This window comes from Cornus florida, unplaced genomic scaffold, assembly GCF_030987335.1.
Source record: "Cornus florida cultivar Cherokee Brave unplaced genomic scaffold, ASM3098733v1 CherokeeBrave_3.0.0_Hap2_Chr10, whole genome shotgun sequence".
NCBI classification, from domain to species: domain Eukaryota; kingdom Viridiplantae; phylum Streptophyta; class Magnoliopsida; order Cornales; family Cornaceae; genus Cornus; species Cornus florida.
Genome location: NW_026775580.1, coordinates 53,657,600 through 53,670,096, shown reverse-complemented (window position 1 = coordinate 53,670,096; position 12,497 = coordinate 53,657,600). Strand labels below are relative to the sequence as shown.

Below are 12,497 nucleotides of genomic sequence, written 5' to 3'. Positions count from 1 at the left end.
GATTTTTCTCTATTTTTCCTCTTAGAACTCATAAGTATTTCACCTTGAGTATCAAGGCTTTAGATTAAATTTATTAATTTAAATCATGATTAGAACGGATTAATCAAATACATTAAGATAATTTTATTTGATTAAAACAGGATTTAATCGGAATAGTTAAAAGCATGAATTATTATTATTTAATGTTTTTTGGAGTTTTAAGGTTTAATTGTAATATATAGGTGTTGTGTAAATTTTAAATCAATTTATAGATTGATTTATGACCCCAAGACGGTTACTTATGGTTTCCGGAATTTCTGGAATTTTTCTAAAATTTTCCAGAATTTTCTGATATTTTTCTTGGGAATTTATTAGAATTTTTTTTTATATTTATTGAATATATATATATATATATATATATATATATATATATATATATAAGTGGCGTTTGTAGCAACAATAGGGTTATAATCCAGTGTGAGACTGTCCATATTATTATGGTGCACACACTAATCTAGCCCATTGGAGTATTTAAATGTATGTGGATTGATTGGGCGTGGTGCGAGTTCATAGAGATTCTGTGTGCCACAATTCTGAGCCCTGGATGTAAATTGATTTAATAGAGCACGGATTTAGTGCAGTGCAGTCACATGGAGAACCATGCAGCTGCGAGAAACGATCTGGTGTGGCGCGCACCATCAGAGTTGATGCAGCGTTGAATCAGAGTGCGCCACGTGTCAGCATCTTAGTGCTTAATCCGGTGCGGACGCGCTAATAGTATTAATTGAGCTTAGCCTATTATTTTACTTGTTTTGTTACTTGAAATTTAAATGATCATAACTTAGTCATCTTAAATCGAAATTGAGTCATTCTTAAGCTCAAATTTAAGGATTTTTTATCCTCTTTCCAATGGTACCAATTTCATTGTCAGATTCTCATCCTACTAGGAGATATTTACGTTTTAGTAAGACGGTGTTGGAAAACTATTTAAACCGAGATGGAATATTTAAGGAAAACTATTTCTGACATATTTAGTAGTATTTAATTTGCATAAATGTAATAAATTAATGATTTATTACAGAAGGAAGTGGATATATATATAATTATATACGTGTATATATGGTTTATTTAACTTGTGATTACTATGAAAGGAAGTATCAGTATATATGTATATATATATCATGGAAGGTATTATATACATATATTATATAATATATATCTGTATGTATATATATCATTTAAGATGATTAATATTAATTATTCTTATTTGATATATCTAGATAGGCTGGTTAGTAAAACAATGTTATGCTTATTAAAATGTGTAAGATGTCTGTCACGACCCGACAATTCTAATAAAATCATTGATTTATTCATATACAAATACATCAAAATACACCCAGGATCATAAAAAAATGCCCTCTTTTATACAAAGTCAGATTCCTCAAAAATACAAAAAAAATCTCCAAATAAATAAAAAAAATAAATCCTCCACGCCGACTCTTCATCCTAAGCCCGTTTCTAGCCATTCCCGTTCATCTTCGGTACCTGAAACTGGAGGGTGATGAGACAAAAAGTCCCAGTAGGAAAAACCATAGCAAGAATTTCATGGAGGTTTAACAAAACAGCTTCACAAAATATACATATTCATGTGAGTACATAAATAAAATAAATATGCATTTAATCAAAACATTTAATAAAATCATTTAGAACAAATCCACCCCATGCCATTCAAGGTATAGAGAACCCTACACTGAAAATGAATTATCTCCTCACTGGATCATCAAGCTTTCATGCTTCCGCTGTGGCCTCTGCAACTCTCGACCCTCTGTCTTCCATCAAAACTCACTGTCTATATTTAGGCTTTCTCACTCTCTTTCTTTCGGTCACTGTGTTTTCATAGTGCACAACCCCTTCAATTTATAATAGCCTCACCTATAAAAAAGATATCAATATGAAAGGACAATGTACTGCCAACCACTTTTTGCTCTCCACTTTAATTTTCCTGATCTCATCTTATTTTCTGCTCTTTGATTTGCGATATACAGACAACACACACTCCAACAGCCCCACGTGAACAAAGCAAGGTCAAAAAGGTTGCCTAAATAAAATCCTAGTGGGACCCGCAAATAAAAGCCACAATTTCTGTCGGCAGCTGCTAGCTTCCTCTATCAGACAAGAAACATAAATATATACATATACAATGTATACAAAACCAAATCCCATTATCCCTTTAAATATCAATCTTGTGGGTCCCATAAAAATATCATTACACTACCTTTTCCATTTCCAATTTCGTTGCTCCCTCCTCCTAGCTCCATCAGACAATCTATATATGTAAATATATCCTATAAAATGAAACAAAACAATAATTCCTTAAACATCATTCCCTGTGGGCCCTGCGAAATAACCATTTTCCATTCAATTCTCTTTCTCTCAATCTCGCTGCCAGCACCACACTTTTCTATAAGATTGAATCACATGTATATATATATATATATACAAAATGCAACCAAACTAAAAAAAAACCCATAACTTTATCTCTTTGAATTCAGCAGGTGCATCCCATTGCTTCAACTGATACACTAAATATATATAACATATATAATCATGCTTCGGGAGAAAATCAAACCAATAAAATCTCATGTGGGTAAAATCTCTAAAATAGATTAAATATAAATCATAGTCTCCAATTTAATAATCAATAACCCAAATCTCTAATTGGCAAGTCTTCAATTAAAACAAAATTTAATGATGACAAATGAAATAAATAAAAATTCATCTCTTAAAAATTTGGGTTGTCACAATGTCTCTGTGTGATTTAATTTATTGTTAAGTTTAAAGTTGGTACATGGTTGAATTGTAGGCATGGGTGAGTTGCCATAAGCATAAATAAATTATTTAAGTATTTGTATGAATAAAATACATACATAGGAGGCATTGTTGAGTTACCAATATATAAATAAATATATTTATAATAGCATGGTTGATTTACCAAAAGTATAAATAAATATACTTAAGTAGGCATAGTTGAGTTGCCAATATATAAACAAATATATTTATAATGGCATGGTTGATTTGCCTAAGTATAATTATATTGTTGTGTGTTAGATGAATAAAATATCATCTATGGTTATTGTATGTATAGGTTGGATTAGGATTAGATATTCTTAAATTGGAATAATCTAGTACTTATAAGTTAGTGTATTATTTTATACATATTAATAAAATAATACTGGTGGAGATATGGATGATTTGTCAAAGTTTAGATTTTGGATATGTGATTTAAATAATTAAAATCATTATCGGGTTTTGGAATTTAATATACTATTTTTTTTTTTTTGTTATAATTTATTGCTTAAATGATTAAACAACTAACTAAGATGTGATTAAGGTTAAAGGTGTTTCTTTTTAAAATAAATGGTAGATCGGTCTAGGAATAATTATTTAATAGGTATGGAAATTTAATAAACCTATTAATGGATGTGATTAATATAGCATATATAATTATATATAGATATGTATATCGTGCATTATTAAAGTTAAAACTTTATTAGGTTTGGTTTTGATCAGAGATGATCTATTTATTAGTTTTCAGAGGTCTGGTATAGTGAAGTTACTCGTAGGGTTTAACCCGCGATTTGTTTTTCAGGTTATTAGAAGTTCCAAATCTCAAGGTTGGGGATCCGCAGCTGGAGGATTTATCCATTCTTTCTATTTTATTTCAAAGTAGGATATTATTATTTCAGTATGTAGTGATGAATTTTTGTATAATGGAGTTTGGTTAAGGGATCCTTGAGTTACGGGATTCCCGAGCTGTAACCATTCGAGAGTTATTAATGGATTTATTATTTAATAGGTTTTCCTTCAGCGAGTTATTTATTCTTTTTATTTTCTTTTTGTACTCTGTGCTTATTTGAAATACTTTAATTGTTTTGATATCCCTTAATTTTGTGCGCGGATTTGATCAATTCGTGTTCCGAAATTAGGGTTATCTCACACACACACACACACAGATATATATTCCTTTTTAAATTAAGGCACCAACGGGTGTTTAAAGATAATATTCCAAAGTTCTATTTGTAGATTCCAACTTTGAGCCTAACCAAGTAGTGTGCCTGCAGGGGCATGGCTATAATTTGTAATTAAATGTGTTTGACCTTCTTATATGTTCTTTCCATTTAGACTTTCACTTGTCCTGGTCAGAATATATGTTATTAGTTATGACATGTTAATTTAATTTTCAGGAGTTTTATCTCAAGGAAGCAATCAGACTTCCAGTCACTTGTTTCCTCAATGGCAAACTTCATCCAAGATGAAAAGGCTAATTGTCAAGGTCGACAATATCTGAAGGGTTCACAGCAACAGGAGCGACATTCATCCGAATTGGTGCTGAACCAACATGCATCTGGTTATGAGAACCAGCAACCACAAATTGACACCTCGCAAGAACGGAATTGCTTCCCACCGCCAGAGAAACAATCACAAAAAGGTTGTCAACAATGGCAAGCTGAAGTAGAACAAAATACCCTGCAATCGCTTTCTTCTCAGACAATGGATATGCAGAATTCTGAGAAGAATCCTGTCCATGTGAGAGAGCCAGAAAGAACACAATATCCAAACAGCGAATCTCAGTACTCAAAATTACAGAAGATGAGTAATCAACATCCAATGGCACCAGAGCAGGCTGGTAATCCAATGAGTTGCGGAAAACAAGTGCCATTTGCACTTTTGCTCCTGGCCATACAACCCCAACTCCATAAGGACCAAGCCATGCAACTTCAAATTGTAAATTGAAGGCAGGTCTTGGAAATAGATTTTTTTTGGGGTATATTCAGAAAAATGAGGTCTCTAAAGATGTATTTGTTCACAACTTGAGAAGTATTGTTGGAGACCAGTTGCTCAAGATGGCGGTATTCAAATGCAGACAAAGGTAAAATACAAAATAGTTCTAATCCTAACATAAAGAATAATGAACAGCTAGAAATCACTTTATCTTAAGCTTATACTTATGCAATGTGGCAACAAATGGTCTTCAGTAAGACGATTTTTTAAAAAATTTTGGACTTAAAGTTGTTATATTAACGCCAAAGAGAACAATGGACTTGGCAACACTTGGTTTCAAAGCAATTTCAGTATTAAATTGTTTTGCACACCAAAGAGGGCAATGCACTCCGGCAAGAACTTGCCTTTCACCCAATTTAGTACTTAAGACTCCGTATCCATAAAATATTGCTTCATTCTCTCTAACCAATCACAAAGTTACATGAATGGTCTCTAATCAAACCCCAACTATATGATGAAGAAAGTGTGAAATATCAAAGAAAAAACACTAGGAGCTGAAGAGCTGTATGTAAGAATTTTGTAGCTATAATTATGATCCAATTGAGTGCCATATATCTATGTGATGCTTTATTGTCTCTAATCAATCACAAAGTTACATGAATGGTCTCTAATCAAATCCCAACAATGTGATGAAGGAAGTGTGAATCTTTTGATAGAGGAGAGGATCCACGCTATGTTTGCACCTTTTGGGGCTCATTGTTGAGTTTGAGTTTTGTTGTTCACCTTCCTTATTTTTGTTTGTTGTGTACATACTTCAGTTTTGTTATGGAAACTAGAATGTGTATGTACTTTAGTTCTATTCCGGAAATTAGAATTCTCATAAACGGTGTTTCCTTGTTTGTTTCTCTTCAATTCCATTTCTCAATCATCTTCTCTTTCTAGCCTCCGTCAATAGCTTTCCGTCATTCGGTTGTTCTGGTAAATATATCTATATTTTAATTTCATGTTTTTGAATATTTTTGTAATTTTAAATTATATAAATTCTGAGTTTGGATTGAATTTTAATTTTCTTTCCTTTTTCCTTTTTCCTTTTCAGTGTTCTAATTTTGATTCTGCTATTGTGTGGAGTTTGACTTTATCATGAATTGTATATATCTTATTGTTTTGTTGATTGAATAAAATATTGAATCTTGCTTGTAATGTTTTTTATTTTATTTTTTTCAATAACGAATTCATGCATGTGATTGTGATTAATTAGATTAACTTGGTTAAAGAATCCTTTGTTCGTTTTTTTTTTTTTTCAAATTGTTTCACTTATTTCGTTGATAATTTGATTTTGTTAAATGAAACTTTTCTTTTGGTTGAAATGGTTAAAATTTTGTGTGAATTTTTTTTTTGATGATTTAGAGACTATTTGGATTGGCTTTCAAAGTGAGAAAAAACAATTTAAACTCGCCTACAAACAGTTAAGAACAATCCTGAACTCTTCCCGCTGATTATCGTCAACAATATAGTTTAGAGTTTTGCAAAGAGGAGATGCTATATTTAAGGCATAATTTGGTTTTTCAAGTAACTTGAATATTTAAGATTGATACACAGGCCATTTAGTGTAATGACATTAATCCCTCGTCAATTTGTGAAATGTGAATCGATAAACAAACACTATCAACGGGAAAGAAATAAAAAAGGAAAAAAGGCATAAATAGGATTTAGTTGCCTAGATGGTATTTTTATGTGGCATGGGACCAACAATTACCTTTGCAAATTGCTTTAAAATATTGCAAAATATAGATTCTGATATAATGAACTCTAAAACAAAAAGAAGTGAAAAATTATAGAAGTCTTCTTCAATTTATTTCTGGATTTTTCTCTAAGTAATCTATACTATTTGTGCAAAATAAAATTTTCATTTTTGATAATGAAATAAAATGAGAAGGATTATGTTTATAGTACATTGGACTTTTTGGTCTTCTTGTTTTCTAGATATGTGGTAATAATTAATAGTAAGGGGTAATAATTAGTAAATGTGTTCCAAAATATACATAAATACAAATCCAAAATATATGAAAAAAAAAAATAGAAAAAGAAATAAAGAAATAAAAATATATTTTTTATGTTTTAGAATATATTTTAAATCATAACAAACTAAAAATGAATGAAAAATAATAATAATAAAAAAAAATAGAGAAACATTAACAGAAGGGTAACACTGTCATTTTAGTATTATCTTAACTTTTCTTAAAATATTTGAGCGCCGCTAACCAAAGTAGTAGGATCCACTAAACCTAAAATTGACGGCCAAGATTACTAGAACGAACATCCAATAGACCAACGAACATCCAATAGACCGCGTCAATCATACGCACACGTGGAACTGGCACCACCCGAATTCTTCGTAATGTAAATATCCTACTACTATATATCTCTATATATTAGTATATACGGAGTATTTCATATACTGTATATCTTATTTTCTCTCTCTACAGAGTCGAAAATTACCCTAAATCTTGTTCTCTCTCATCTGATCGCCGCGTCTCTCTCGGTAAACTTCAGTTCATGTCCTTTTACAAATTATTTACAATTAATTGCAATTTATTGTAGTTGAATATTGGATACTGTGAGGTCAAATGTACTTACTTTTTCTGATGATGTTTTGAGTGGCTAATTCATGCTTTGTGTTTCTGTGTCATCAATCATAAGTTTAAGGTTTTCTTTTTTGACGATTTAAGTTTAGGGTTTTTTTTTTTACTTCCTTTCGATTGGCTGCTCACACTCGTGTCGGTGAGTCAATTCAAAACCCTTCCACGTTCGCAATTTTTTTTTTTTTTTTTTAATTTTATTTTTAATTTCCTCCAAATTCGCAATCTTTTTTCGTATCTCGCGTCAGGTAATGAATTGTTGTTAATTAATTTAGAACCGGTGGACGAATTTTAATTTTATTTTTACCCAGGATTGTTTTACTTTCATATCGAAGTATAATAATGTATGGGTTTTGTCCTATTTTTTTTCTAAATCAACTAATCAAGGTCTGTAATTCTTGTCTTTCAAACTAAATCCTATTTGGTGAAATTTTCTATGATCTTTTTTATATAAATTTTTATTTTATTTTATGAATTTTAGTTATAAATATTTGTGAAGATAATGACTGAAACAGGATCTCCCTTTGCAGGATTTGAAAGACTAATTGGTAAATTTGGAGTTGAACTGCTGAAGGCCAACAAATTGGAGTGCTTTCATCACTTCAGACTAAGTATAAAGTAAGTAATTTCTTCAATTATTCATATATATTTATTTATTTATTTTATTCCAGATTTTTTCATGCTAATAATAAATACCCTTTGCAGCCAGTTGAATTTTCAAAATTCAACTGTCTCCAAAGATGGCCATCCGTGCTGGATGGCTAAAGAATATCCTGAAATCACAGCAGGAGCTCATGCTAATTCACGTATGTACAATAAGCTTGTGCCAAAATAGGATACTATCTTCTAGTGATTAATAATTTTTTATAATACTTAATAATCAAGTGTGAGTTGTTGCTTATCAACTACTTGTTTATTCCTTCAGGTTGGCATAGATGATCGGATTAAAATTCAGTGGGAATGGGAAAAGGAGAGGCGGGAAAAGGAGAGGCAGGAAAGGCTGCAGCATAAAGGTGATTATAAATTATTCCATGGGCAGACTTAAGTTTTATTAATTTTTGGTTTAGATATATAGGTTCTTGTTTTATCACAATAGGTTCATTTTTCTTTCTCGTGTCAAAATGTTTCTAATGTACATTTGAATTGGTAAATTTATTGCTTACAGACAATGGCAGAGTAGAAGGCCGAATCAGAGCTAATCAAGCTCATTCACAAATGACAGCAGGAGCATGGCAAATGCAACGGGAGAGAAATAGAGAAGCTGCCCGAATTTCTTTGCAGAAGGTTTGTGTGTCTTATTTTGTTCAAAAAAAAATTTCTTCCTTGTGTACACCTTTAAATCTGGTTTTGAGCTTCATAAAAATCTGGTTTTTACCTTTAAATCTGGTTTTGAGCTTCATAAAAATTAACTCTGTCTTTCCCCTCCTCATTTCAGATGGAGAAGACTGTTGCGTTTGAGGACAATCTGCTCATTGGGAAATACTTTGAGAGCCTCAGTGTCTTTGATTCAACCAGACCATTGGAGTTGTTTGGTTTGTTTTTGAAGAAAGATGACTTCTACGATGATGAGGAGGCAGAAGCGGGAGAGATCTTAGAATAAGTTTTGAACCAAAATAGCTGTCATAGAGAACTGTAACGTATATTGCTGCAGAGGCTAAAGCTTGCCACTATGTACAGAAAGATTGCAAGCTCATTATAGAGGTCTTGAAGGAAGATTGTGTATGCACTTGATCACAACGGACTTTTGTAGTTTTTTATAGCTCTAAGCTGATAATTGTAACTTTGTATTGCCAGTGCAATGCAAATTTTTGGTGTTGCTTTGGCTAGAAGATGTTCTTATTTTATTTTGACTTCTCCTAGGACTTTGCCTCTTGCTTAGTCCTAGTTGAATGGCCACGTGCCACCACTGTAACATTCTACTTCATGTAATAGTAGCTCAATGTCAATCTTTGATTTAATTTCTTGCTAAAATGATCCAATGGATTCTTGCTTGTGTGCGTCTCTTCTCCTAAATTTTCTATAAATATAAATGGGGGTTTGGAGGGGTATTTTGGGAGTGGGGGGTCTCCGGCAAGGTGAACCTATGTCACCTTATCTTTTTGTTATGATGGTGGTCCTTAGTGGTTTTTTATCTACTCCTACTCAGTGTGATCGGTTCCAGTTTTATTGGAAATGTAAGGATCTAAAACCTTGCTCTTTTAATGTTTGCGGATGACATCTGTCTCTTCTCAGCTGGGAATTTGTCCTCTGTCAATGTGTTGCTCAATTCTTTGTCTCAGTTTAGTATTCTTTCTGGGCTTTGTTTAAATGTGTTAAGAGTCTGCTTATTAAGTTCTGGGGTTGATGAGGGAAGTTTATAGTCTTCCTGCTTGTTCTGGGTTTACTCATGGGACATTAGCTGTAAAATACTTGGGAGTGCCTCTGATTTCTTCTACACTTAGAAGTGATGACAGTGTTGATCTTGTGAAAAGAATTACTTCTAGGGTTAGATGTTGGCATAGTAAATTCTTGTCTTTTGCTGGGAGAATGGAGCTTAATTCCTCTGTTCTGTTTTCTATTCAAGTGCACTGGGCTTCCTGTTTTGTGTTGCCTAAAGGCTCTAAAGCAGGTATATGATGTAATGAGGAATTTTCTGTGGTCTGGTACTGAGATGTTTACTAAGGGTGCCAAAGTTGCATGGGATGCTGTTTGTTTTCCCAAATCTGAGGGTGGACTTGGGGTTAAAGAGTTATTGTTTTGGAATTATGCTGCCACGGGGAAGCATATTTGGTATCTTTTGCAGCCTCAATCCTCTTCGATCTGTTTGGGTTGCTTGGGTTAAGAATTATTTTTGTTGAGGGGAAGAAATTTTTGGTACATTCCTATGCCAAGTCAGTGTTCTTGGTCTTGGAGGAAATTGTTAAAACTAATAACTCAGTTTAGATTGTAGTTTATGTTTGTTGTTGGTAATGGTTTGGATGTGTCTTTATGGTCTAAAGGAGTCAATGCTGACAATATGGAGAAAAGGGTTATTGTTATTTCTGGGTTGGGTAGACAAGCAAAAGTGGCTGCAATCATCTCTGGTTTTCAGTGGCATTGGCTCGCCTAGGAATACTATGGCAGTGATGGAATTGAGGACTAATATGCCTGTGGGGTTGTTGCCTAATCCTGCTGTACATGATAAACTTATTAAATCTGCTTGGGATCTCCAATGGCCATTCCTAGGCATGCCATTATATTGTGGTTGGCTTTACAAGATAGATTGCTCACTCGAGATAGAATGATAAAGCATGGCAGTGCTTCTCAATTTAGTTGTGTTTTGTGTCATTTCATGATAGAAGATAGACAACATCTCTACTTTTCTTGTCCTCCCATATCTGTGATTTGGAATACTATATAGGCTAAAGGTGCTTTACCTTGGCCTACTGGCAGCTGAAATCAATTGGTTTCTTGGTGTTTGTTGTTTTTTAAGGGGAAGCCTTTAGTTTCTTTGATTAACAGGTGGTTGTTTGCTGCTACAGTTGATTACCTCTGGCTTGAGAGGATTATTGTGTGTATCAAAATCCTATCCATGTTACAGAGCCAGATAGAACACAATATCCGAACAGCGAATCTCAATACTCAAAATTACAGAAGATGAGTAATCAAAATCCAATGGCACTAGAGCAGGCAATTAATCCAATGAATAAGGGCAAACAAGTGCCATTTGCACTTTTGCTCCCGGTCATACAACCCCAACTTCATAAGGACCAAGCCATGCAACTTCAGTGTCTTTGTAATAAACTGGAGGTAGGTCTTAGAAAATGATTATTCACCAAGTACTATTCCTTTCTTGTATGGGATGGAATATTGTCTTATCCGAATGGTGATTTCTTTTGCTATATTCAGAAAATGATGTCTCTAAAGATGTATTTGTTCGCACCATGAGAAGTCTTGTTGGAGACCAGTTGCTCAAGATGACAGTATTCAAATTGCAAACACAGGTAATATACAATATAGGTTGTTGCAATCAAAACATGCTAAATACCTTCCAAGTTGATTGTCAGTTAGTGCTAAACCAAGCTTGGAAACAGGCTGGCCCAACCAATTCTCTTCACAGTCTCAAACTTCAGTGCAACAACACCATATGAAACATTCTGGGGCGGATGTGGAGGCGTTCACTGCTGCTCTAAACAGGGACATAGAGGGCAATACGTCCAACTCTCAATCCTCTGATTCAGATAGTGGTATGCATCTCTGGAAGCTCTTCTCTGCTTTGATTTCACTATACCACGGGTATCTCAAATATTGTACATTCGTGAACAGTGATGTGAATTTAGATTAAAAAAAATTGAAAAATTGATAAAAATCTTATACTGATTTGTGACCGACTTCCACCAAAATTTGGCATCCTTTGAAAACTTGTAAGTGGCTACGATGATTTTCAAGTGATCATCCGTCACATCAATAAAAGTCAATTGAGTTTCAACTTGATCCATGTAGTCATCCGCTACCATGAGATCTGTACCGCCCTCGAACATCATTGGCATCAACTTAGAAAACCCTGAAATCAGCTTAAGATGTTCCTGCGCTGGCGTCTCCTTCACCTGAACTACTGGTTGTGGTACCGACTGCAGTATCAGCTGCGAATGAGTAGCAATTGTAGCCCTCAAGGCTTTCTGTAACAAACGGTTTAATGCAAGTTCCGCAGAACCTTCACCCTCCTCAACGAGTACTTCAACACCATCCCTCCTAGTGGAAACACCTCTTGGGATAATCAAATCCCTAAGAAGTGTATCTTCTTCATTTTGCTCCGCCGGATTGGAGCTGGAACTCTCGCCAACATCACCCCTTGTTGGCCTAGGGCCAACTTCCCTTGGTTCTTCACGCCGTGATATCGTGCTATAAAACAAGAAAATGGTTCAATAACGATAACACTAAGGTCCAACCGTGAACAACTTAACACAAAAGGATACTGCACAAAAACTTAGCATGCAAGACTATGCAATAAGCACATTAGTATAAGCATATAAGTACATAAACACGTAAGCAAGTAAACAGTTAAGCATGCTCCTTCAAATAATAATCAACACAAACAACTTCCCATGCAACCTTATGTAGGCCTCTATCTGTGTTGTC

At 33.7% G+C, this 12,497-nt stretch overlaps 1 protein-coding gene across 2 annotated transcripts; it reads left to right on the top strand.

Moving 5' to 3' along the window:
- The first annotated feature begins 7,215 nt into the window (after positions 1 to 7,215).
- On the top strand, positions 7,216 to 9,358 carry LOC132279319 (transcription factor GTE10-like). 2 transcript variants are annotated; one of them, XM_059781257.1, is made up of 6 exons: positions 7,216 to 7,303; positions 7,931 to 8,018; positions 8,106 to 8,206; positions 8,326 to 8,413; positions 8,566 to 8,684; positions 8,836 to 9,358. In XM_059781257.1, the coding sequence occupies exons 3-6, from the start codon at positions 8,141 to 8,143 to the stop codon at positions 8,998 to 9,000; spliced, it is 438 nt and encodes a 145-aa protein (XP_059637240.1). In that variant the 5' UTR covers positions 7,216 to 7,303; positions 7,931 to 8,018; positions 8,106 to 8,140; the 3' UTR covers positions 9,001 to 9,358. The 2 variants fall into 2 exon arrangements, with proteins under 2 accessions (XP_059637240.1, XP_059637241.1); XM_059781258.1 differs by lacking the exon at positions 7,216 to 7,303 and adding an exon at positions 7,337 to 7,542.
- Positions 9,359 to 12,497: the final 3,139 nt, after the last annotated feature.

What these genes read in the sequence shown, in the direction of transcription:
- LOC132279319 (XM_059781257.1), top strand. Translation starts at nt 8,141, where the DNA reads ATGGCCATCCGTGCTGGATGGCTAAAGAATATCCTGAAATCACAGCAG. An exon ending in GGAAAGGCTGCAGCATAAAG is followed by an intron (nt 8,414 to 8,565) that starts GTGATTATAAAT and finishes TATTGCTTACAG; the next exon opens with ACAATGGCAGAGTAGAAGGC. An exon ending in CCCGAATTTCTTTGCAGAAG is followed by an intron (nt 8,685 to 8,835) that starts GTTTGTGTGTCT and finishes TCCTCATTTCAG; the next exon opens with ATGGAGAAGACTGTTGCGTT.